The sequence below is a fragment of the Vespula vulgaris genome, chromosome 15, assembly GCF_905475345.1.
Source record: "Vespula vulgaris chromosome 15, iyVesVulg1.1, whole genome shotgun sequence".
Classification (NCBI taxonomy): domain Eukaryota; kingdom Metazoa; phylum Arthropoda; class Insecta; order Hymenoptera; family Vespidae; genus Vespula; species Vespula vulgaris.
This window is the reverse complement of record NC_066600.1, coordinates 1,238,136-1,266,128: the sequence shown is the minus strand read 5'-3', so window position 1 is coordinate 1,266,128 and position 27,993 is coordinate 1,238,136. Positions and strand designations below refer to the sequence as shown.

Genomic DNA, 27,993 nt, shown 5'->3' with positions numbered 1-27,993 from the left:
ATTACTAATTATTAAAATTTTTTTTTATTAATAAATATAAAATCGTAGATGTTTTTTAAACAAATATGTTGATTGTTGTATGCATACTTTTTTTTTTATCGTATTAAAAGTTCGAAAAATTTATTCGAATGACGCGCCATTTTTTGAAATGTTACCATAACATTTCGTTGATTGGTACGCTTGAATGAAATGAGTCCAACATTCCCGATAAACTATAGTATTATCTACAGTTACCCTTATCTTCTATGAAATTTCTCTGAACCTGTGAATGTTCTTTTAGAGTGCATTGGTCAAGTATGGAGTGGTTGTATATCTTATTGGTCATTGATGACAGTTCTCTGACATCTTTTGAAACTGATGTAATGATAAACATAAAATCATGAGTGACACAACAAAAATTTAATATAGCTTAAGACGCAAGTGTTCAGGACAGGTAAATTTACATAACGTAATTATTGAAAGATAATATTTTTATACATAAAACGATAGATTAATAATGCACCATATATAGAAAATATCATTGATATTAAATGATTTATGATAAATGATATTAACAATGTAATACGTTGTTATCATATTGTCAATTGTATATGGATATTTTTTTAATATCTTCATAATAAGATAATAGTTTTATCAAGCTAGTGATTTTACAGAATTTTCATTGATTGCTGTCTACTAAGATGACAACTTTTTTAAATGTATCGTTGTTATAATTAAATCAAATTTAATTATTTAACGAATAACTACACTTATAAATAACACTGTTAGATATATTCTATTAAATAGGTTATGTTTACAAAATTCATAAATGTGCTAATATATACATATAGGAATTTCTTATTCTTCCATAATTCAATAAATTTGTTACATATTTCGATTAATTATCAAGTATTTGTATCTTATATAAGTACGTATGTAACTAGTTTAAAGAACAGCTACTATATATATATAATTTTGTTGTATTTTTATTAGAACAAAGAAAATACTTGACATTTTAATTAAAAAATACATCATTCGTAAAATGATACATGCTACTTATTTTCCAGCCTACAAGCCATGATGATTCATATTCCTTGATTTTTGAGAAACTTTAAAAAATCATCATGGAAGAGAACGAATTATACAATGTTACCGTTCCATTTTTGTCTGGTATTGAACCAGCATTTTGGAACTATTCTGATCATGTTATTCTTGATGATCTTAAAATGGACAGCAACTTTATATGGTTGCTTTGTTCATTAGTATCTGCCATATCTTGGATCATCTATATAGTTTATTATAATAGCAGAGTTATTGGTTACATATTAACAAAATTGTTGAATCGTTTTGTTATACGTGATGGATATGTTAAAATTGGTATATACAATAGCGATTATTAGAATGCATATATATGTGTTAAAATATATGATACTTATACTGTTCCATTTTTAGGATCATTTACATTAAGTGCTCTAAGTGGAAAGATAATGTTTAGAGATATAGTTTATATTACAACAGATTATAGTATTAGAATACAAGATGGATGGCTTATATTTAGATGGTGGAGGAGTTATGTCCCAAAAGATGTATCAGAAGGTAATGTTTGCATGTATATATTTAACATAAAGTAGAATACTATGTATAAAAAACATCAGCTTGAAAAAATTCAAATAATTTATTTTATATTTCAGATCTTTCTCATTCAGATACACGACTTTCAGTAATGTTAAATGGATTTGAATTACATGTATATAATCGCTGTCAGTTATATGCACAATTGGAAAAATCATTTGGTCTCACACCTCAAATGTTTGCAGACGAAGACAATTTTTGCATGAATGTCGATGATCATGATGTAACGTCGTTAGGCAATGCTAATCATGAAAATCGTCAACAAATAAATGCAATGGATGTTTCGCGTCATGTTGACAACATTAGAAAAAAAGAAGCTCATGTTATTGCTAGAACCTGGAGAGATTTAATACCTGTTATTAAATTAGATGTTTGCACGGTCAGTTGTAACAATTACATTATTTTTATACCCAATTATTGTGAAATAGGGATATGTGTGTTCAACCTAGTAATACTTGCAGGGGAGATTAGTATTTGGTAATCGCTTAGTACCGACAACACTTTCAATAACTGTAGAAGAAGCACATTTTGTATATTCCACTAAACCAGCAGCATCTCGACATGATCATTTTATGCATTTTTCAAAGTGTAAAGCAGAAAACTTCAAAGTCATTTTAGCACCTAGCCCCAAGTACACAGGAATGGTTGATGATCCACCTAGATACATGGGCGAAGGTTTTGTTGTCTTAAGTTCTAATAATATGGAAGTATATTATTATATGGATGAACCTGGATTTGTTCCTGAACATCCAGAAATGATACAATTAGTTAATGGTGATATGGTTGAAGCAATGCCACCTATTTGGGGTATAGATATTAAATGTGGGAAGGGTACAGATTTTAGTTACGGTCCATGGGCCGATGGACAAAGAGAACACTTATTCAAGTTTTTCTTTCCAAATGATTATCAACCATTGAAAGTCACAAAAACTCCAATCCCAGGAGAGAAAAGACAAGTGCAATCCTTTGATATTAGATTATCAACACTTAATGAAGCAACAGTAGATATACTGTTTAGTAAAAATAGAGAAACTAATGCTGTTCATATTAACGTAGGACCAGGATCATATTTAGAAATTACCATGCCATGGATAGTCTTGCAGGATGGATACACCACCAAAATAACTGGTCAGTTATTACATTTAGAAGCTACGACAAGCTTACAATATCGTAGTTTATTTGAGAGCGAAACGTTGGAATTTGGAGTAAAATGTCATTATCCAATAAGATGGAACGATCATCAAGAATGGACACTTAATTTGACTGGATGCAAAGCCACGGCTAATTTAGTTTATTCGCACAAAGAATTTTTTCAGGATATGATTAATGAATGGGCCAATAAATCAAGGCCTGATATCTTGCATTTTGTTCCATATACATGGAAATTTAGTTTGTTGTTGAAAGAGTTTGAGTTAATCACAGTTTGTAACGAATATAATTGGATCGATTGTTCATCGCAAAATCAAGAAAACGCACATATTGCTTTTTGTGGAGAATTTTTTGATTTATCATTTGATCTCCCATTTGTGGATTTTCTACCTTTAACAATACCCTTACGTTTTTGGATTCAAGGGGAAAGCGTTGATCTTTCCTTTTATTTGCCGGAAGTTAATACAAACCGTGCAATATTATTAGCATTGGACAAAAATGCAAAGATTATGACACGCGATGGATCTCATAAACATTTAAACGAATTACACAAAGGTAAAAAATGGAGGAACGTATGTCAAAAAGGGTCAGGATGGGTAGACTGTTGGTCCGTACCAATTGTAGCATTAAGTATTAATTATACATATCATCCATGTCCACCATTGGGACCTACTCCACAAGCAAATATAACAACCCCTGAAAAAGAAGAAATTTTACTTTCCCCAATGAGAATGACGCGTTGTCGAAAATCTCCGAGTCTTCAATGGACACGGAATGGTACTCAAAAATTTGATCCTCAATCTATACCTCCAGATAAAGTGAGTTTGGAACTTGAAATCGGACCATCCATATTAATATTATATGGATCATTGTTAAGAAGTTTTATGCATTTAAAAGAAAATTTATTTGGCGACTATCAAACTTTCACTGATATGCAACAGAGTAGAGCTAGTCCTACGGTTGTAAGTACAGATAGAAGTAAGGATCGAGATATGCAAAACAGCAGTGTTGAAGCATCAATGGAAGATGAGGAAATCAAATCTAAACCATTTGATCCACGAGATTATCGACCATTAGAAGTTACGGTGGGTATCACAATGCATGATATACAAGCTCATCTTATAAAAAATTGTGGAGAAAATGATCCGCCCTGTCCTGTTATACTCCTTGAACGATTTGGTTTTGAAATGAGAAAAACTTTCAAAGAAACAGAATTGCAGCTTCTTCTTTCACCTGCAATAGCATTGCTTATGGATAATGTAGCAAGATCGAGTAAAGAAAGACATTTAAATCAAGGTCATCTAATGTTAAGTGCATTACAAGTGAGAGGTCATGCAATGTTTAGCAACGAAGGAAGAAGTTTGGATCAAGAAACTTTGGAATATGCATGGTTGATCGAAATACAATTAGGGAAATTAAGTGGAAAAATAAGTTCACCTCAATTACATCATCTTGTAACTTCTTTGGAAACTTTTTTGTTAATGGTGAAGAATTCGGAAAATAGCTTACGTCCTCCGGATTTACCTCATCATTGTCATCATGGTGTTCCTCCATTGCAATGTACAGATAGCGATCCTGATAAACATTATAGGTGACCTATTTTTTATAAAATTATATGAGTTAGAAATATTAATATATACAAAATATAAATATATATATATATATGCATGTATATATATTTCAGATGTCCTAGTTCTGAAGATATCAAATATAGAATGACAAGATTGTCCGTAGATGCTATTGATTTATATTTCCAAGAAGTGGGCACAGTAATACAATTCTGGATATCTCCAATTCGTTTATCAACTTGTAATCTACATGGACAACAAGTAAAATCTGGTGTAACGGGAGTACTACCGACGATATTGATTCGCCAATTTGTATCTGCAGCTGGTCATTTTGCTAATACGAGTAATACTAATACAACTGGTAGTGGAAGGTCACATAATAATACAAGTAGTAGGTTGTCAGGTATATGTTAAAAAAATATTGTGAATAATTTTTTGTTTCGTGTAGGTAAACCTATATGCTCAATTTTATTGTACAGGTGATGGAACTGACATTTGGCTTGAAGTAGGGTCTGTGTCTTTGGGTCCAGTTATTCTGGAAGCTGCAATTTCTCTTCCTACACCAGAACATGATTTGCATTTAGTACAAAATAAATATTTAAAAATGCACGATGAAGCGACAAAAAGATTATGGTTTCTTTGGCCCCAAGAAAGTGGCGTAAAATCAACAAAATGCGGATGCATCGGTGGATGTGCATTTTTTGGAAATAACAGAAATGGCTCAAGATTTTTTAAACCAAGCTATCACGATCTACAAGATGGAATTAATATTGCTGCTTACAGGTAAGATATGAAATTTAATAAATAAAATAGAGAAGTGTTGCTATACATTGAGAGATAAATTATAAAAGATATAATATATATAATCAGAAAGTAATTAATACTTTTGGTTATAGAATAACTTTTCACGTAGTTGCTTAATTCTTATTTTTTGTTTGTCAATAAGCAACTTATAAATTTTATTTTGTTTTTTCATATTTTCTATTGCAGACTTCATTTCCCATGACTCATCTTTTTTATCATCTTCCTGAATCGAAAATGTCCACATATTTGCTTCAATAATTTTCTCAATTAACATCTCCCCAAGACGAGCTTCCTCTACAACTAACTTTTCAGTTTCTTTTATATCAACCATCATATTGTCTAATATTCCTTCTTTTGGTTCTGATACTTTATCACTTTTTTTATCAGTTTTATTTCTTGTATCATATATCATGTCTTCAACTGTTGACAAAATTTCATTCCATTCTCTAATAATAAAAAAGTTTTTTTTTTTTAATATTTCGATAACATTTAACTGATTAATAAATATTTAAGTATTTTAATAGAATATAAATTGTTAATAATATACCTATATGTTTCTCGTGCTTTATTATATATTGCTTTATCAGATTGAATTTCCTTATCTATTTCAAATTTTATTTTTTCTATCATTTTTAATTGTCTTTTTTTCCCTCTTTCTAATATTATTTGTCTGTCAGCTATAAGTAAATCTAAAAAGGTAGAAATAATTTCTTCGGGATATAAATCACATAATCTGTTAATATCTTTGTCTGTTAATGGTTTGGTCACTGCCAGTTCCCACATAGACTCTGTTCCATTTTCAGTTTTTGCACAACATTTAAAGTCCATTGAAGATGTTAACATATTTTCTTCCATCTCTGCTATTAAAAGTCGTCGCTTTTCTTCTTGGAGTCTATATCGTAAGAGCAAAAAGTGAAATAATTAACGCGATACTATTTATTAAATTGATTAAAGGGTTTTTGTTATTGATTATGAAATATATTTCTATTATTTTTAATTGAAAATACCGAACAACGACTTTTTGTCTTAGTATTTCTAAGAGCTTCAAGTTTTTTTGTGCAGGAGCTAATTTGAACATATGTTTCATTTTGGATTCTTTCTTTAGATCTTGTTCTAATCTGTTTACTAAGAACTTTATTATGTCATTATGCTCATTTTCGACTCCTGTTATTTCCTTATCAATTAGCTTAAGTAATTTATTATAAAACTTCATTCCATCTCTTTGTTTGCAACATGTTGTTTTTTGTGGCATATGTAATGATTGATACAGTTGAGTAATGTCACCTATACATACAACATGTACCTATAATAGGTTTATCATACTATTTAATAGATATTTACTATTTGAAATATATCCTTATATATATTTGCACTATTGATCTTTTAATGTATGTACCAGATATTTTAGGTTCTATATTATGTTTGTAAAAATCTTCCATTTGAGCTTCTGATAAATGTTCCTCTATTCCACTACTTATAGATATATTGTCCAAAGGTTTTGATTTAGATGTCTCACTAGCACTTGGGTAATATATGCTACTGGATGTACATGATTTTTCTTTATTAATATTTAATGCAACGTATGCAAATGTTCCTTGATCGTTTGGTAAACAACGTATTGCAATATATGTTTGACCATCTGTTGATTTTTCTTGAAAATCGTCAGGCATTTCATCTAACATCAAATTTAATTGTTATCTATTTTATATAAACATTATTTCTCAAGTATTCCATTCATAATAAAAAATTTATTGGGAAATGTCTTACCAAGCTCAGTTTCCATTTTTGGTGAAAAGATTTTATCTGAATCTTGCGAACTAAAAATGTTTCTTGCAGGTGGCAAAGGTTTGTCACCTGGAGGCGATAAAAATGGCCCAGCCATTTTCTTTTCTTGCATATTCATAAGAAGTTGCGATAAATATATATTTCGATTACGTTTAGATGATATTCCTTTTGCCTTTTCTCCGCATAATTTTGTAAGCCATTGCATACATAATAATTTATCTTTCTCATCAAGAATTTCAGTGTAATAAGTTTTGGCCAATGATATAAATTGGAGAAAATCTTGATCTAAAATTTCTTCAATTTCTAATTTTTGAGCCATGATCGAATATTATGTACTATTATTATTATTGCAAAATATAAAAAAACTGCTTTTTCTGTATCAAAAACATGAAGAAGAAATTACACCTAATATACATTTACAATTTTGACACATACCAAAACAAAATACAACTACTACATTACATAGGTTACTAGACATAATAATGTTTATTTATAATGCAGTCATACAATGTATTATAATATTTTATTTTAGGATCTATGAATCAGGAAAAGAAAAAGGATTTGGACAGTCTATTTTACACGATAATCAATTAGTTTTTCATACACCTCCGTATAGTTTACAAGATGTATCTTTGCAAGACTCGTGTTATCCTGTCACAGGAGTCAAAGTAACTATTGCTCAGGAAGGATTGCAAACTTCAAAGAAAAATATCGATCGTCCAAGGTCTGTATTATGAACAATAATATAATATATATTACAGCTGCAAATATATACAGACACACATACACACACATATATGTTTTTTAAATATCTGTTTTTATTACAGTGCATCCAATATAAAAGATGTTCCATACTATCGCTTGGTTGATGCCAGTCCTGTCGCACAGTTACCACAAAAATTAGATTCTGACTCTAAATTAAATACAGAACGTAGCAAATCTATCTTAAGCGTTCCAGAAATTGAAACTGCTCCAAAAAGTAGTGTATCTGACTCTAAATTAGCGGTAGATTATTTTAATGCAACAGACGTGGATACAGTAGAACAAAGTAGTAGTCCTCAATCTTTACCTATAGTTCCAACAGAAATGTCTTTTTCTGGAACTATAAGATCGTCAACAAAAAGCAGCGATCGTGTCAATGTATCTGATTCTCATCATTCGTTGTGTGTAAGATCAGATTCCGAGGAACGTTTCAAGCAAGAGGTAGATAAAAATGTTTTTTTGAATTAAAAAATTTATCATAAATTTTTTTTAACTCATTTTTTTTATCTAGGTTCAAAGAACTATCTCAATGTCATCAGAAAATCATTCAGAAGCATTTTATTCCGCCGATGAAGATATGAGTCATGGTTTGAGCGGAAGTAGAACATCTAGTTTACGTCAATCTATCGTTGGTTCCGGCTCGGTTTTAAATCGTAACGATAGTATGAAAAAAAAATTTTCATCCGATTTGTCTATTGTGGAAAGTTCAACGAATGTTAATCTTTCTGCAGCAGATAAAGCTCATACTTTAGAAAGAGCAAAAACTCAAACACTAAACTCAAAACGTAGTCCAAGAGTTACCAAGAATGCTACTCTCCAGAATGATACTGGTACATTGAATGATAATGGAGGTTTACAGGATTCTTCTGATAGTCATTCTGTTTCATCTACAAGTTTTATATCTGCTGTATCGTCTCAAGAGGATGTTACACTCGTGAATTTGCACATGCAAGTGAATAAACCGATAGTCGACTCTCCGCTTCTAATGTCAAGTTACGTCAGTCATTTAACACAGGTAACGCGATATAAATATGTCTTTATCGGTAAAATTTTGTGTCAGTCTTATATATGTTAAATGACATTATATAAATAAATATACCTGTATATATATATACATATTCGATAACTAAAAAAAAAAAATATAAAACTGAAGGTAAAGTGCTCCAATTGGACACAATCATCATTACCTTCTGGTGGAGATGCATTTACTACACCAGTATTTCAACGCACAGAAGATGGTAGACTCGTTTATGTAGGAGGGAAATATGTGCCAAAACTTGAAACGATTAGCGAAGGATTTACGTCTTTAAAAATGGTAACACGTTGCGATGGTTCACCTATTGCAGGATCCTCAAATAAAACACCCACGCATCCTTATTTATGGGATAGTACAACATTAAATCAAATGGAAGGTAAACGCATAAAAATTATATTAAGGGATTGCTTTAAAGATTATTTTTATTAAATTTTCATTTCATTCAAGATTATCTCATTAAATTAGGCGAGGATAATAATACTACTCACGATGAAGAGGAATTATTGGCAGCACACGAAACAGGATCTCGAACGACAGTTATTATAAAATTCAAGGGAGATATTGATATCATGATAAGTCCTATGGTGTTAGAGTCTCTTCAACGTTTCATAGAAACAATAGTACCAACTTTGGCTATGTTACATCCATTAACAATCTTAAATCATCTTCATAACGAATGTATAGAAAAAGTCAAAGATGCTAACATTTTAAAGCAAGATCAAAGTTTATCTTATTGGAGTCAAGTACAAACCAGCTCTAAACGATCAACAGCAGAAAGGAATGTTAAGAATGGTCAGGGTGATGATAAAAGTTGGTTTATGCTCATTAAATCAACCTTTTTTTTTCTTCTTTGAATTCTAATTTCATCTACACATCAATTTTACTTTTTATATATTATGTTTAGGTAAAATTGCGTTGCAAACTAATGTTTATGAAGAAAGTATTACGACACAAATACAAGGTAGCATCATTTTACCAAAGGTATTGTATGCACATGCACACGCACATATTTTAATTAAAATATCATATATACAGTATTATAATTACTAAATATAAATAACTATAATTATCATTTATAGATGAACTTAACGTTATTGCAAGCATCTGTTGTTGAAGAAATAATATCTTTTTCTGCGCTTGAAAATATACGAGATCTTACATGCGTATCATTATTTGCAATTTGTTTCGACGATGTCACAGCAAGATTTTATATCGGTAAACAAGCGAGAGAAGTCGTTCAAACGTTTCACAAACCTGCCGTATTACCGAACCAAAAGAAAGTTAATAAAATTAGTAAAGCATTTTTACCCGGTCATCAAACCACAGCTGTAGTGAGTGATTTTGGTGGCGGAGAAACTGTATATATTGAAACATCTGAGAAACAACAGGAAGAAATTATAATTACTTTAAATGTTGGTTAGTATATATACATCACTTAATCATATTATGTAACTGTATAACTTATAACTTTATTATTTATTATCGTATTTTATAGGAAAAGTTCATACGCAATTGCGTCGTCTTAGGAATGAATCTTCGATATTAAAAGATGCCGTTATAACAGCTATACCTGCCCATTATTCAAGAGTATTGTTTACATGTACAAGAATGACTTCTCCATTAAAATGCATTGATTATTATCTTCTGCAATTACCCGATGAAAAAGATAAACCAAATGTAACAACTTTGATCTATTGAGATATATCATTGCAATATTTATAAATAATTTTATACTTATCATAAATATGCGTAATTTGATAGAAACAAACAGGTCCTACTCAAGCTACAGAAGAATTTACTATGGGTAGTGGAGAAGATCGATTAGGATTCATTATGTTCGAATGTGGTTTGGAAGGAATTAAATTGAAAATTGTAAAAAGGTCGCAATTTGAGAAAGGAGAAAACGGACGCGATGACAAGAAAGCAGATACTGAATTATTGTATACTGATAGTATAAAAAGTCAAGAGGAATTGGATAATGGAGCTGGTATATATAAAAAAGATTTATAACAAAATGTTATTTAATTTTTGTTAATGACAAGAAAGACAATAATGGATATTATATTATCATTAATTTAGGTTCTACAGCTCCAGCTACCGAGCAAGAGACAAGTTCGGCAAACGTACCTAGTGGGACGCAGATAAACAACAGTGCTACTTGCGCTAGTCTTAACTCCAAAACAACTAATGGGAATACCGTCTCATGTGTTATAGAATTGAAAACTGTATGGTTTAATTTTGCAGCACCGCCTCGTACTCCAATAACACGGAAAATAGATTATACGCGATTAGATTGGAATTTGCTTAGCACTGCATCTCCAGCCATTAATGCTTGGATGAATCCAAGTAATAAATTTGCTATTAGAATCGTCCATATGTTTAGAACTATGTATCGAAGATCGACAGCAATTGTTGCTTGTCTCATGGCAGAAGCATTAGACGTTCAAGGAATTCACATGCCAGTTAAGGTAAATTGTTATACTTTAAAGAAATTATATGCATCAGAGTGATATATTTTTTAGAGTCGTTATGGAAGACTAACACCGTTGGCTAAAACTCTACAAGAAGACCCGTCCTGTCAGTTGTGTACGATTTTGCAAAATTATGTATTACTTTCTGATTTAGCAAATATAGAGACCAATCTTAAGGAATCTGATTTACCTCTATTATCTACGCTTCGACAGGTAATAATAGTTATATATAATATTTATATTGATATGATACATAGATGAATATATTTGTAACTTGTTTTTATATTTCTATTTTATCTTACAAGGGAGTTATTGTATTAAGCAGACAATGGAAAAATGTACTTTACACTCCATTACTTTTGGAACACAATTACAAAACGAAACACGTGAAACCTTTGAACGTTACGTTCGCTGTTTCTGATCCTGATGAGGTAAGATTATATATATATATACATATTATTAAAATTCTTAGATCTACCATCATTATGATTTAATATGTTATTAATACAATTTTAATAGGAAAATATTATTAAATGTATAATTATACTCTTCATGAAAAGTATAAATCCAGTGGTATACAAATAAAAATACCATTAAATTTTGACTCAGAAGATTACTGCATTCCATCATTTTCACATATTTGATAAATAAACATAAGTAATCAATATACTTTTCATTGTGCGAAAATGTTAATTCTGTTGAGAATTCTTCTTTCAGCAATTAATCTACGAAGATCTGGAAGGAAATAACAATGTAAAAGAGAGTAAGAAACATTTTTTTCAATACATGGGACAAATTAAATCACCATGCAAAAAGCTTTACAAAGTCCTCTCTTCACTATTATTAATTAATTATCTTTGTGAAAATATGTGCTGCTGTAATTTTAGCTCCAAAAAATTTCTATAGTCAATATAGCATCTTTTGTTTAACTGATTAATATCTTTGAAACAAATACTATTGTAGATATATCTTCCATATAAACAAATGTGCTTTTACACATGGTATACAATAATATGAGCTTTTAAAATACACACGCTGTCTCTTTCCAAATGTGATAATATTAATTAAATAATGCTATTTTGTTATTATATAACACACACACATACATATGAATGTGCCTAACGCAATGTGAATTTTTTTCACTCTATGCTACCATAAGAGGAAACTTCTTTATACTGCCATTGGTAAAATATATTGATGCTTATGGGTTATATATATATTGAAAAAACACAAACGTTAAAAATGTTTAAATTATTTAAAAAAATCTTTTTTGCACGTTAAAATAAAGAAAGGTTCTGAAATAAGCTTAAAAGAACATTAAAGTGTATATTTGATATGTAAAAATCATTCTATGTTATACAACAAATATTATTAGCTGAAATATTATGATATATAAATCATCTCTTCTTATATTATAATTTCAAAGGATATATTATAATTAATTATTTTATTACTGTTTATATTATACATTTTTTTTCAATGCATTCTGCAGCTTTTATGAGAGAGTGGAGTAATTATTACATATTAAAAATATGTATGGGTTTGGCCTATTAATGTGTAGGAAAATTTGCTGACGGATGGGGAGGGTAGTGCAGGAGATGTTGATGATCAGGAAGTGACAGATGAATGTGCTATGCTAATCCACACGGACCATATAAACAAACATATACATGTCAAGAATGGACAAGATAAAAGTTCAGGTAGTACTTATTCATATAAATCAACATCATATATATTATTGTTTCATATAGAAAAAGGCAGCAGAATCTTATTTTTTCCCTAGTTTTTATGAATTTATATATCTATTGAAATTTAATAACATATTTAATGTAACAATATATTACTTTTATATATGGCATATGGTTATAGCTGGTATAGAGTTGTGAGGTGAAAATATATTTTTTTAGCTTAACTACATATCAAATAATTTAATAACTAAAATTTTTGATTATATTATCAATATAAAAAAAGAAAAAGTTTCTTAATAACTTTCTGTTCTTTATCGTGTAAAATCTTAACAAATTTACTAATGCTTTTTATAGCTTTATTTTTTTTTATAGTTTTATAACTTCATAAACTTTGATGTACTTTGAATATGTAAATTACAAAATAATACTTAAATAATTATTGATATAACTGATTAAATTAGCATTGCCTTATTAACATTTATATAGCAAGAGATTCGTAGTATTTAAATGCTTACACACATCCATGCTTTGTTGCTTTGTTAAATAGTCTATTAATATCATTTATGTTTGCACAGCTTAAAAAAATGTGTTCAATATTTCATAGCTTATTACTGTAGAAAAGCGTTAATATGTGCAATTGAACAATTATATCCACTAATAATATTCTAAGGTACGATGAGAATATTTTATTGATCGATATCATTATACGCTTTTCTTAAGTACTTTTGGACACTGCAAACATATTTTTCGTGTAAAGAAAAAAATTGGATTAATATGAAACAACCAGGCATGTGTGGTGATGGTTTGACGGTTCCTGTAAGTTCTCCTCGTGGGAAAGATACAACCCCATTACCAACACCGGTTCCAGGCCCGGATTCACTAACCTCTCCCTCTCCACCAGTAGTTCTTCCAAAGAGAGGAAAATCGCTGCAACCTACACAAGTGCCTGTTAGTACACGAGCAAGTATTGTCTTTCCCTTGCTTGCAAGCGGTGGCCTGTTCAATCAAAATCGAGAACAAAATAATATAAGTAAGTGAGACATCTAAAATGTTTTGATAATGATAATTTCTAATCAGGCTAAATTACTCTTTTACACTTAAAAGATAAAGAAATAAATATGATAGTTACATAAAAAAATTTCTAATGAATTAATATAATCTATTGTCATAATTATTATCAGTCAATATTTCTTAAAATTATAATTTTATCTCCTTTGTAATATTATCAAACATATCAAACTAAGTAATATTTTTTATTTTCAATTTCTTAATTGTACATATCTTCTTGCTTCTGACCTGTACTTTAGTTATATCCAAAGCTTTTCTATACATTGCTTATACTAATTTTTTTTAATGTTTTATATGAATGCTTCTTAACTTTTAATGGGTACTTTTATAAACAATTTAGATTAAATTTGTAGAATTATATTATATGAAAAAAAAAAAAAGAAAAAATGTTTTTGTATTAGGCTATGGAGCATTACGAGAAGAAAAGGCACCACAAATTCAAGTATCCCATTCTCATCAGCTTGGTTCTAATCCTAGTATTTATTCTGGAGGTTTACATGGAAGTCAACACAGTACCGGGAGTTTAGATCAAGTGACTTCTCCAATAAGTCATCATTCAAATAAACCTATTAACACTGAAGAGGATTTATATAATTGGATGGCGAAACAACAAGAGTTTATAAAAGATAATGAAAAAGGAAATGTAAAAGGACAATGGGTAAATTTTATTATCCTATTTAATTACATGATTTTTTTTTTGTGTTCAGTTAATACAATTTTTTATGCTTCTAAATACATACTATATTTTTAAACATGTTCTCTCATTTTCTTAGGTCTTTCGTGCAGAACAAAAGTCAATGAAGGTACTTCAGAAAAAATTAATTATGTAGAAAAACATTATTTTACTTTTTATTCACTTTTATTTTATAAATTTCATCACGTTTCATTGACTTCCTGTGCATCAAAATATTTTCCTATGATGAAAATATATTTTGAAAATGAACAAAGAAATTTTTTAATTTTATCAATCTCATAATTATGTATTTTTAATGCTTCTAGGATTCCAAGATTAATACTATGACAACAGATGATACGGAAGATTCAGATTTACATAGTGGTGCATTTTTATACCCAATGAAAGATTCACTTCGTTTATTGGATGCTCATTTAATTTTTGAACCTCTTTTATCTTCATTATCTGTTATGCCTCAACAAATGTTATCAGCAATTGGTTCTGGAAATGTAAACAATATGTCGTCTTTAGATTGCTTAGGATCGAATTTGTCTCTCGTAGGATGTATGGATACAATGCGTATCGATATAGTCGTCAGTGAATTTGGAAAAGTAACAGACAAAAAGAAAAGTGTGTTAATTAATTTTAATATTTCCTAGTTAAATCGTTTTTGAATGGTATTAATTCGCTTTTTACGAATGTAGGTAACAAACATCAACAGAAGAAAGGTGTTGGATCGAAATTTTATCTGGACATACCTCCTGAAACACCGGCATTTTTATGTGAAAAAATTGGTGTCGATATAGATGTTAAAAAAATGGCTGATATGACAGTCGATGATATGATACAAAAACAAAATGTTTTATACATATCCAGAGGTCAACTGAAGAAACATACTAGCACAGTAGTTAATTTCAGTCTCAATATACGTTATATCAGTCAACAAGTAAATATGCCATTACTCAGATTATTGCATCAAATTAGTAATATGTATCAAAATGTTAAGGAGACACAAATGGAATTGAAAGAACAACATCCTGAAACCAAACGAAATACAAATTTACTTGTCAATGATACCGTCACAAAAAATGGCTCCTCCTCAAGTAAATATATTTTATCTAAATATATATTATTCTTTACACACACACACACACACACACACACATATTATGTTATACTCAATGATTCCTTTTTGCACCTAGCATCCGATTTACAAGAGCACCTTCTTATCGGAAAAAAAGCAGAAGTTCCATTACTTCGTAATAGTTTCGAGCCAAATCAACAAAAGGTCATATCACCAGGTGCAAGTATTAGGTCTCGACCGCAAAGTTTTGCTCAAAAATTACGTAGTACAGGAAAAAGCGTAAAAGGCTACATTAATCTAAGCGAAGGTGTTATTACACCTAGTTTTGGAGCGAGTCCTAGTGGATCGGGTCTTGATAAATTTAGCATATTATCGGATAAATGCAAAGATACTGTTAATTTAATACCCAGATGTTGGAAAACCATCTATTATCTCTTAGATCTATATGCAACACGTCCAGAAACTAAGACTATTACGCATCGATTTTCTATACCCGCGGATGCGGCGGAACATTACAAAACAAATAAGAAGTACGAAATTTTGAATGAAACGAAAGATGGAGATCTCGAAAAGGGTTTAAATGTAGAGAATAGTTCCACACCGGTACCACCTCCAAGGGAATTAAGTGGGTATTATAAATATAACTAACGAAATAAATTTATATTGTCATTTATACTGCATATTATTGCATAGGTATTGTAACAGGTGAAAGGACTAGGCTAATCATTTTTGGAGTTGCAAGAATACATAGAACTCGACTTTTGGCTACTTTAAGTGGATTAAAACTAGAAGCTGAAATTACAAGTTTGCATGCAAGCTTAACGTGTCGTAAAAAAACTCGACCTGCTAGTTTGGAATGTAGTTTGACAGGACAGATTGGTAGAACCATGATCGTTTTACTGGAAGGTGTAGCACCCAGTCAACAGACCGTTGTCAAAATAACAGTTGGAAAATCACAAGCTTTATACTCTAGCATCACCAGACGTCAGAAAGACAAAAACAGTGGCTTGCTAACTGTTGGAGCTGTAAATATAGATATACCACAGCATCCAGTTGCTCTGCACGGAATGATGACGAGAGGTAGTAAACAATTATCATCAACTTTACAGGTAAGATTCAGAATATTAGTATGTAATTATTTGTTTCGATGTATCGTGTAATATATCTCGAATCATTTTCATTTTCTCGATTAAATAGGAATTAAGAGTTACAAGAACATCTTCACGAATGTCGAGAGGACAGCAACCAGATGAGTTAGATGCTGGACCCAGTAGTCCACATCATGATGCACCAGCACCTACTATAGACGAAGAAAAATCTCAAGTTATGCCTAGCCTCTTGGAACCAATTGTTATGCAATTTCATATAATACTTCAAAGTTTAAGTATAACAGCAGCATTGCTTCCTTCTTTACAAGCACAATATAAAATGGATCAAGTAAACAGTTCGGGTGTAACTGGTAGTAAAGCTAAATTTACAATAGATCTGCCTCATCATAGTCTAAGTTTTACAACAAAATTACAAGTAACGGAAGCAAATCTACCTTCTGAAGCAAGTATTGAACTTCCTAAAGTACATGTATCAGCAGAATATATACAAGACGGAAACAACAATTTAAACGATAGTAAAATTGCTGGTAAGACTCTTCTTAGAATTATTTAATATAACGAATATTAATAAATTCGCGTGAGCATGTTATTAAAATTTATTCATTTGTGTAATTTTGTAGATGGAGTTGTTTTAAGACAGGGTAGTTATTTGAGTGCCACTGCAGACATTGGTACATTTGAACATTCTTTAACAACAGATCTATTAAATCATTTAGTATTTGTACAAAAAGTATTTATGAAGGAAGTTAACGAAGTCGTACAAAAAGTATATGGTGGAGAGAAACCAGTTCCTCTCTGGCTCGAAGACGACGAATCAACAAATTCTACTTTAAAAAGAATATTATTTTCTTTGGTCATTCGTATCAAGGTAAAATTATTATGCATTATCTACAATATCATTTTTTGTTATCAATATCACGTCTTTTCAATTATAAAATTTTTCTTTCCTTTCACAGAGAATACAATTAACTGCAACAACTCCAACAAATTCCGCAGTTCGTTTAGAAACCGGTACCGTCGAATTTCAATTATCTAACAGAGTACAAAATGTTTCTGGTGCAACTCAACCAAATCCACACATGAAGTTATTTGGCAAAGCACAAGTTGATATTAATTTGAGTCTTGGACAATTATTAAAAAATGCTCTGTTTGAAGAAGCGGAACCGGAGTTTCAGCAGTTTGCATTTTTTAATACAAGAGTAGGTTTACGAAATGCGTTTCAAGAAGAAATGGCTCAAGGTGAAGACAAAGAAGTAGTTTTAATTACTCTAAAACGTCCATTAATTTACATACAACCAATGGCTGTCGATAAAGCAATACTCGTTTGGTTGAATTATAAAAATGCATATGAATATTGGAACGAGAAACGATCTAATTTAAATAAGGAAGTATTAACAGCTACACAACAAGTCTTTGAAAAAGTTCCATTTGGTCAATTAACGAGTCAACTTAGTGCACCGCATTTGGGAACATTATTTTTACAATTAACGGTAGACGATATGGGTATCTGTCTACCATTAAATCCTTTACCACCAAATAATTGGGGATTAAACAGAGGATTATATGACGGAGAATTAAGGGGTGCAGTTGTGGTTACACTTGAAAATACCAGCATATCAGCATGTAGTAGTGGTAGTTTAGTTAGTAAAGCAAGGTATTATTTTTTATATTCCTCTTAAAATTATATTTTAAAATTACATTTTTTCCCTCTCTTTTTCTTTTCGTATATTAATAAAAAAAAATATATATATTTTCTTTCTAGGTTTGTAGGATTATGTCTAAGATTTGCAGAAGATTTTGAAACATCTTTAGATGATTGGAAACCAGATATGACTGATAGTAGTATAATGAATTTGTGTGTAGTTTCTGAAGGTACTTATGAAGTATGTAGTAGAACAATTGCTCAGAAACAAGATAAATCAGGTATCATATAAACTTTTTATATAAATAATTACAAAGACACCCTTTTACATTATCATATGTTTTGAATCTGAATAAATAATTCGTAGATAACGCTAAATGGATATTAAATGTTCAGTGGCAAATGGAGGGAGTCGACATTCATCTTGATGTTAATGTAGGACAACAATTATCAGCACTTGGTCACACATTGACAATGTTAACAGGTTTTGAAGAAGATGATATGCATGTTCCAGCTGATTACGATAGCGACGATGCAGATCAACCAGATAATAGCACTAGTCAGGTTAAGAAAAAAGTATGGTGTAATTAATTTTCTTTTATTTTTTTCTTTTCATATTTTATGCTCTATCTTGGTTTTTCTACTCAGGTAACACAATAGAAACGTAGTGTGTTCGTAGTTTTTTATCTGCAAGACATAAAAGTATTTAATCTAATTATATTAGATATAAATTATATTCTTCGTACCTTTTTTTTTTTGTCCTTATATAAACAATAACTTGTTAAATCTTTTTTAGGAGAGTATTTTGATGAAAAAGTCGAAAAATTGGACCGACAGTTTGCCTGCGTTTGTTTTCGATCCTACTTTAGATGCTAAGAAAAGATCAAAATTAATTGAGAAGGAAATGAATGAACAAGCTAAGATAATAAACGATTTAAGATCATTAGGTGCATCTCATGGTACTATAGAACAAGAAATGAAACGTTTACATGAATTAGAAGCTATGGTATTTAAGGACTTTAGAAGGTAATGCTATTGTAATATAAATATTAAAATCCAAAGAAAGAGATTGCATTGTATCGTCAATATTAATGTTTTCAGGGATATGATTCAGAAATTACGAAGACAATCGGTTAAGGCATCTGGAATAAAAGGTAAATTAGGTCTTGGGAGTAAAACTAATGCGTATCGTTCAAGGTCATTTATCGTACCTTCACCAACACCAGAACATCAACTTGAAAGCCCAGAAGATATAAATATAGAAATAAATTCAGCAAATTCGGCCAGTTACGAAAGTAGTCCTAGAAGTGGCCCAAGCAGGTGAGATACATATATGCATGTATATGTATACATACATACATACATACATTATAACATAACGCACGTGTACCTTCTCATTTTCCACAGTTTAATCATTAGTATATACCTACTTGTAAATATATGATAGTATTCCATTTTCATGCGATTATTGTAGATCTGCTTCTCTTCGTGTTAGAGGACTTAGCGGACAACGAGTTACATTTAGCGATACTCATACGATGTGCAGGTGAATTGAAACTGAATATAATGTTTAATTCAAATTTAACATCCGTATTTATCTCGATCAATTATCCTTCGTTTTTCTGATTAATATAGGCAATCGTCCTTACCTAGCGCGGGATCAGAGTTCAGTTTACCTGAGGGAGAATTAGAGTGGCCAGAGACTATTGAAATAGAAGGAGAGCAAGTTGAATTACGAAAAAAAAATAGAGACGCTAGTTGTACATCTAGTTATGATAGCATGGAGGGAAAGTACGTAGAGAGATAATTATTATTTATTTATTGTAATAAATAATAATATTCGTGAATCTCTTGTGCTATATTATTTAATCTTAATATATATATATATATATATTTTTTTTTGATAGCGCACCTTTGCTCGACTCATTTGGAAAAGAGCAAACTTCGTCTACTTCGTCGCCATATATAACACCTCAAAAGACTCAAGAACCTAACATAGACTTTGAACTTGATGTGAAAGTATTAATTAATAGTGGAAAATGTGTTCTTCATACGAAAGATCCAACGAGGGAAGACGAAATCAAGCTGTAAATATTAGCATTAAATTATAATCACGTGTTAATACACATACATATATACATGTGTATATATTAAATTCATACATGTCTTTAATAGTATGAGTAAAATGAAAAAGGAGAGATCCTGTTCTGGTGGAACGTTCGAATTTCAACCTAGCAGTCCAAGCAGCAGTAGAAAACATTTAAGTAGCAAAGAAAAATCGTCCACTGCTAGTACATCACGATTACGATACTTGCAACATGCGAGTGTACCTTTAGTAGATTTAACCATTTTTCGTATTCCTGGTCTAGATGTGAAGGTAAAATTTATATAAACTTAAACACGATTACATAAACGTAATTAAATAGAATGTTATTAATTTTTGTTTCGTTTTCTATAGGTTCATTATGAATCCAAAACTCTTCCCGAAGAAACAATGTCTCCACGTGTTTCAACAGAAAATACTTTATTAAATCCTACTCCCTCGTCTACACTTCGAAAATCTAGCACTAAAAAAGCTAGTCTCTTCGCTTGGATGACTCTTCAAAGTATCCCAGAAGAAACTATTATAAGTCCTCATATTTTAGAATTTTTCGAACAAACGTTAGAACCAATTCCAAGCAAAAGTAATTTCCAAAATAACACGCAAACAAATTCCGGCTTTCCGTCGGAAAACATAGAGAGTACATCATGGGCAGCCACTGCGGCTAGTGGCAATTACGTTTATGCTAGTTTCCCAGTCGATGTTATAGTATATTTTCATATGCAGCCATCTACTTTTAGGTAATAAAACAACTTATATTATTTGATTATAATTTTTATAATTATATTTATATTTGCATAATTTAATACTGTAAACGTTTCTTTATTTTTGTTATATTTTAGATTTTCTTGTCTACCAGTTTCTAGAGTAGAATGTATGTTACAATTACCTTCTCTTGACATAGTATTCTCTTCAAAACGAGCCGAAGAGGAACTTATTGAATTTCGAGAATATAAATCTCCAGTTACACAAACTACAGGCAAGGAAACGGGTTCAGCTATCGGTGGATTGTCCGTGACGGGATGTCTTGCAGATTTTTCTGTGTATATCTTTCATCCTTACGGAGGTGGCAAGAAAACTGGTTTAAAAGAAGCTCAATGGTCACCCTTATCGGACAGTGAAAGAAAAGATTCTTTAAGCATTAACGTCGAATTCGTGAAATTTCATTTATCGAGGATTAGAAAATTTAATTTCCAAAGCGAACAATTAAAAAAGGTTCCAGATGCTAGTAGTCGAGCTGTTATACGATTTTCGAGTATGTATCTTTTTTCTTTCTTTGTTTTTAAAGAACTTTTATCTGTATCTTACAATCATTATATAGCCCGAATTATATACATATATATATATACATTTCTATAATTTACAGCAATCGTTGATATTGGTTCTGCTTCGTTCAAATACGACATGCGTCGTTTGACCGAAATCCTTGCATTTCCAAAAGCATGGTACAGACGTAGTATAGTCAGACGTCTATTTCTTGGTGATCTCAGTACAGGTACGGCATATTCTGAAGGAGATGGAAGTCCGCCATTAAATCAAGAAGAAGCAGTAATGGGTAGTTCCTTGTTAAAACATTATGATAGACATGGAGGAGATGGATTATCAAAGAGTGCACCTGAGAGAAGTCCTACATTAAATAGAGATAAATTAAGACTTAGTTTGGAAAGCGATATACCAAGACACGCGCGTTTAAAAGGTATATTTAATATTATTATCGATTAAATACGATCGTGTTATAATTGTAAAGCAATAATTACGATATATTGTTCTTCATAAGACATTGGACGAGGATGGAGTTTTAGCACGGATAAAAAGGTCACGTCTGAAATTAAATTAAGAGAATCAGCATGGGAGACTTTAGTATTATTTGCAGTGAATTTTACTCGTTTAAATGTACATATGAACATGGGTAATGTCATGGGTAATGTCACTTGGATGACCAAAGACTTCAGATCAGATGGAAGATTATCTATAGGTAGTACTGGACATAAAAACTTATATATTGGCATTGGATTGGGTGGTTCCAGTCTAGATGCTAAGGGTGGTATTGTCGGTGGAATTATTGAATTGAGTAAAATTGATACATACAGTTAGTATATTTTTATTTGTATAATATTAAGTTTTTTTTTCTTTTTCTTTTTTTTTTTTTTTTAATAGAGAGAAAGAAAGAAATTGTGTTAAAATATTCTTTTTTCTTTTATGTAGTACACATTAGAGAAGAACCTGGAATAGAACCTGATCATACAGTTGGATTAAAATTATTTGCGTTAGAATTACGACTCGATTATATGGGAACAAGTGTACTTATGTCTAGAGTATCTTCCTTGGATGTTACACTTCGTGACGAATGGAAGATTAATCGTCATACCAATGGAGATGCATTTATGCCGACTAGAAGGTACTCTCATACATATATTTCTTTTTCAAAATAGAGTTACTAGTTCATTATTCTGATATTTGTGATCAAAATAATAGGCCAGCGGTCATTTTCATGCATGGTGATTTGAGTTGGGACCAACTTCAACTTATGATCAGTAAATCGACAACAGCAGATTTATTGAAAATGTTTTACAAATTGGACGAGTTCTTTAGTCAACAATTTAAAAGTAGTAAACGAGTATTTAGTTCTTTACAACCGAGACATCAAAGAATAAATAATAATAGTATGAAAAAGAGGCAACAAAAAAAGAGATCTACAGTCGATGGTAAAACTTAGATATAATATAATATAATATGTATATATAAATTGATGTATCATACATCGATTAAAATGTATATCGTATAATTAAAATAATATATTATTTATAGGACCATGGAATTTAAATCAAACAGCGATATCTGACGCTAGACATCACAGACATTGGCAACGTGTATTGGCTCAAGTAGCTGGTCTTCAATTAGGTAGTTTAAGATTTTCATTGCCATCAACTGGAACTGTTCTTGGAGGTACAATGGAATTGCATGGTTCAAATATTAGTTTGGCCTGTTTCCATGGTATTAATTTCAAAAGCAAAAGTTGGGCATTATTCTCATTGAAGGAACCATGTATCAGTTTTGCTACAGAGGCTCAAGAAATTCCAAGTGTAGAATGTACGTTCATTCGATTATTTATACACCAATGTATTATATTTAATTAATGATATTTGCATTTATTTTTCGCTTCTTTTTTATTTTTAGTACCAAATACATGCGATGTACATGTTGTACAAACTTTGACTATTAGCTTAGGACAACAGCAAGAACAACATGCAAGACATCATTCTATGGCTACCGTATGTAGACTGAGTCGTAGCGTACTATTTCCTCCGCAATTTAAATCTTTACAAGAATGGTTTCACTATGCTTTTGCAAATAGTGAGATTGATGGTAAGTTGTAAAATGTATATATTTGAAATATGTTAATCATATAATTATATTATGAATTATTATATAGCCGTAGATCGATTTCCATGCGTTGAAAAAGATAGAACAGAGGGTACACTTGATAATAATAATCCAACTCGAGGTAGAAGTACATCTACTACATCAGGGAAATTGCAGGATCATTCCCATGCAAGGGAAGTGATATTTGCGTTTCCTTCATTGCAACTACATTTAAAAACTGAACATTTACAAACCGCCCGTACTCCAGATGTTATAGGTATGACAATTTTTTTAATATTAATTTGTTAAGACTTTCATAAAAATATGAATAATTTTATTATGTATTTTATATACATATATATATGTATAGTTTGTACAGAAATTGATTCCAAATTATATCGATTTTTTATTGTCTCTCTTATGGAATAATTTATTATAAATTATTCTCTGAAATTATTTAAATTTCTGCATTGCAATTTCTTAGAAACATTACTTATCTTTATATTATATTTTGCAATATTCTTCTTTTCATAATTTTTTTAGGACTTCCTAAGCATATTTTATATAGTAAGTATACAGTAAAACTTTATTCACAATATAACAAAAAAAAAAAAAAGAGAGAGAGAATTCACATTTTTAATAATATCTGTACATATTATAGTGTATACTCTTAGAGTTTTAGTTTGCTTTTAATATATCAAAAATATCTTTTAGTTATATATATCGTTTGATCGAATTTATCGAGCATGTTCTGTAATAAAATGATGCATAAATGCATTAAACATACGAAAGCATATATTTTAAAGAGTTCCTATTTTATAATAAGTAGTCTAATTCGCATGTAGTGAATTAAGCTCTTACGATCATAAATAAATTATAAATAATATTAAATGCTACATATATAGTGGAGTTTTATAATTTTATTTATAACTTTTATGCTAGAATTGATATCATTTATAACTTTTCATATATTCATGATAACGAATTTGTAGATTTTTCTGCACATTGGTTATTAATTATTACTTATCTATTAGGTGAGAAGCCGTTAGTGGAGTGCAGCTTCATTACAGAATTTGAAGATCATATTTTTGTTACTGTCGATGCAGAGGCATTCTTCTTTCTGCATGATCTTATTACATCATATGTAAAGGAAAAAGAACGAGTGGTAAAGATTCTTGTTACGTTACATATGCATCTCATATTTACATATATATATATATACACACATATATTTAAATTAAATATATGAATAATTATATATAATGCATTTAATATTTCTTCGTTTTTTTTTTTTTTTTTTTAGCATACGATGCAAACCATGAGTGCACGTGCACATAGTCCAGATCCGCAAGAAAAAGAAAGTGCGAGTACAAGTGCAACCAGTGTTCCTACATCCACGACTATTACGACAGAAGATGAGAGAAAACGCAAACAATTTGATCCAGCCGAGATGTTCATCAAGGATTGGCGATCTTACAGATGTAAAACATGGCATTTAGAACCTACTGTTAGGTAAGAATTATTTAATATGTATATACTTGTATTGTATCAATTTAAATTATGTTATGTGTACACACATATATATATATATTTATATATATATGTGTGTGTGTGTCTGTGTGTTCATTATTATCGAATGATACTAAACATTTTTATATTTACCAAGGTTACTTTCATGGGCTGGGAAAAGTATAGAACCATATGGTATAGATTACATTCTTCAAAAATTAGGATTTTCTCATGCACGTACTACGATACCTAAATGGATTCAAAGAGGATTTATGGATCCATTGGATAAATTGCTTACTGTTCTTATGTTAAGAATGGTATTAGCTGTACGTGAGGAACCATTAGATGAACAAAAGGAACATAAAAGAGAAAAATAATTTGTAACTCTTTTTTTTTTGCGCTTTATGTGACTTTTAACGAATATATATATATATATATAAAATCCGCGTGATCTCTATTTATTTATAGCAGTACATGAGATAAAGTAATAATTCGTTGCTATAACTGTAATAACAGTGGGTAGCAGGAACTTTGTAATGAACTGAGATACTAAAAGTTTAGAATATTAAAAGTCTCTTTCTTTCTTTCTTTCTTTCTTTCTATCTATAAAGCAATGACAGATCGTTATGCAACAAAGTCTTTGCTTTCCTTTACTTTGTGGAAAGAAATACAACATTAATATTCTAATTAATGAAGAAAACGAACCATAGTGGTTGTAATATGTAATCGTTCTTGATATAAGAACTTTGATCTTGTACATGTAAAGCTGATATATTTCAGATGTATATGATATGATATGGTGTGTTTCAATAGGGGTTTGTAAGAATATCTGAAAACATAATAAGATGTAATCAAACACAATTGTACATTAAAGAATTTATAGTAGCTATTAAATTCAATTTCTATTAAGAAATATGAAATTATATCAGTGAGTATACATAATTCAGCACCAGTAATATATATATATATATATATATATATATATATATATATATATATCGCATATTAAAGAAAACGCTGCAGCATAATGATTATCAATTTGTTCAAGATTTTGTTCAGAAATAATTAATAATACAAAGACACAACAGACAGATAGACATACGCACACACTCATCTATATATAATATTGATCATTCAAAAATGCTTTTAATATAAAAATAGAGACAATTTATATTTCAAATAGGAAATGTTTGTCTAAAACTGCATTGAAAACATATTTTTAAAGGATTATTAAATGTTGCAGCAATAATAAATACTGGTGCATTTTCCTATATGTGATACTTTACTGTTAATGTTTTATAGTTAGGAAAATATTTATTTATGACGGAATTTTTTTTTTTTTACTCTTTTTTTTTAATTACGCCATTTATGAATATAAATTATAATGGACGCATTACTATTTCTGAGTTGCAGACTATTGTAGGTGTACAAATTCATATTATTATTATTATTATTATTATTACTACTACTACTACTATTACTATTAATACTGCTACTGCTACTACTCCTACTCCTACTCCTATTATTATTATTATTATTATTATTATTATTATTATTATTATTATTATTATTATTATTTTGCTTGATGTATTTGTAATATGTGATATAGGATAATCTTGCACACAGAAATAATTAATTAGATATACCAACGAAAAGTGACATAAGCTAGATTTTTCATAAACTGGCCCAAGTTATAACAGTATTTGTATACCTGTGTCATAGTTATTAAATGGAAAATATTAAATCGAAATATTAAGCGAATAAAAAAATACTAGTTGAATTAAAGTTGTCTGCAATTATCTCTGTCCAAAAGAATTAAGTGTAAAATGCTAAAATTTTAGAATCGCGATATAATAAGATTTAATTCTATTCGAAAAATTCATGATCTTTTTTAGGAAAGCGTGTAATTTATAATATCAAGTTGTGTTTATTTTTTCTCAAATTACTGTGTATGGTGTAAATATTATATCGGATTTATAATAAGATATGGAGAACATACTTTTTTATTATTCTATGTATATGTATACAGATTTCTTATAATATTGACTTTGCTATATTAGTATTTTCTTTTAAAAAATGAAATTATCTCATGTAATGTGCAAGTAATAACTTATGTAATTGTAATTATCTCGCATAAGTTATATAGATAATATTTGTATAAGTATTTTGTATTTATTTATACTTTTATTGTAAATGATGATGCATCTCGTCCATATGTAAGAACTTGTGAATTAGTTGCAGCTTATATAGAGTAAACCATTTTTCTTGGCTATTTTACAGAGATCTTTCATTGTTTATTTAACTGCACATTCACTTTTTATATATTTAATTAAAAAGGACTATGTGGTGTAATGTAGTCTAATTTAATAAATATTAATTATATATATATATATATATATATATATACATATATATATATATATAAAATTCCTATTATGATTAAAAATATATATTTCAACCTCTTTCTATTATTATAAAATTTATGTTTTTACAGAATAGTTCATCAATGTGCGAATCTGTGGAGTAATTCGTCAATGTGCGAGTTTTAATCGTTGACAAATTACTCCGTA

The 27,993-nt window shown here is 29.9% G+C and overlaps 2 protein-coding genes across 5 annotated transcripts; one reads left to right on the top strand and one right to left on the bottom strand.

Moving 5' to 3' along the window:
• The first annotated feature begins 53 nt into the window (after positions 1 to 53).
• Positions 54 to 27,706, top strand: LOC127069265 (transmembrane protein KIAA1109 homolog). 4 transcript variants are annotated; one of them, XM_051006051.1, is made up of 52 exons: positions 54 to 433; positions 1,047 to 1,356; positions 1,432 to 1,575; positions 1,671 to 1,990; positions 2,073 to 4,351; positions 4,445 to 4,731; positions 4,808 to 5,111; positions 7,450 to 7,641; positions 7,745 to 8,120; positions 8,191 to 8,341; positions 8,411 to 8,694; positions 8,833 to 9,091; positions 9,163 to 9,525; positions 9,620 to 9,696; positions 9,795 to 10,131; positions 10,211 to 10,392; positions 10,477 to 10,702; positions 10,795 to 11,183; positions 11,238 to 11,399; positions 11,492 to 11,617; positions 12,748 to 12,886; positions 13,662 to 13,904; positions 14,344 to 14,600; positions 14,716 to 14,745; positions 14,942 to 15,245; positions 15,320 to 15,718; positions 15,818 to 16,324; positions 16,393 to 16,808; positions 16,897 to 17,335; positions 17,429 to 17,676; positions 17,765 to 18,462; positions 18,571 to 18,731; positions 18,818 to 19,026; positions 19,247 to 19,476; positions 19,552 to 19,770; positions 19,925 to 19,996; positions 20,086 to 20,241; positions 20,358 to 20,537; positions 20,626 to 20,827; positions 20,909 to 21,291; positions 21,394 to 21,806; positions 21,918 to 22,247; positions 22,329 to 22,640; positions 22,757 to 22,949; positions 23,027 to 23,256; positions 23,360 to 23,641; positions 23,729 to 23,917; positions 23,985 to 24,191; positions 24,458 to 24,481; positions 24,949 to 25,079; positions 25,218 to 25,426; positions 25,581 to 27,706. In XM_051006051.1, the coding sequence occupies exons 2-52, from the start codon at positions 1,104 to 1,106 to the stop codon at positions 25,798 to 25,800; spliced, it is 14,943 nt and encodes a 4,980-aa protein (XP_050862008.1). In that variant the 5' UTR covers positions 54 to 433; positions 1,047 to 1,103; the 3' UTR covers positions 25,801 to 27,706. The 4 variants fall into 4 exon arrangements, with proteins under 4 accessions (XP_050862008.1, XP_050862005.1, XP_050862007.1 ...); XM_051006048.1 differs by having other exon boundaries at positions 4,445 to 4,719; positions 8,191 to 8,694; XM_051006050.1 differs by having other exon boundaries at positions 8,191 to 8,694; positions 9,163 to 9,507.
• Positions 5,174 to 7,276, bottom strand: LOC127069283 (uncharacterized). Its single transcript, XM_051006110.1, has 5 exons — positions 6,900 to 7,276; positions 6,529 to 6,807; positions 6,140 to 6,416; positions 5,680 to 6,024; positions 5,174 to 5,578 (listed from the first exon to the last, which is right to left on the bottom strand). Exons 1-5 carry the CDS (start codon positions 7,234 to 7,236, stop codon positions 5,206 to 5,208), a joined length of 1,611 nt encoding a protein of 536 aa, XP_050862067.1. The 5' UTR covers positions 7,237 to 7,276; the 3' UTR covers positions 5,174 to 5,205.
• Positions 27,707 to 27,993: the final 287 nt, after the last annotated feature.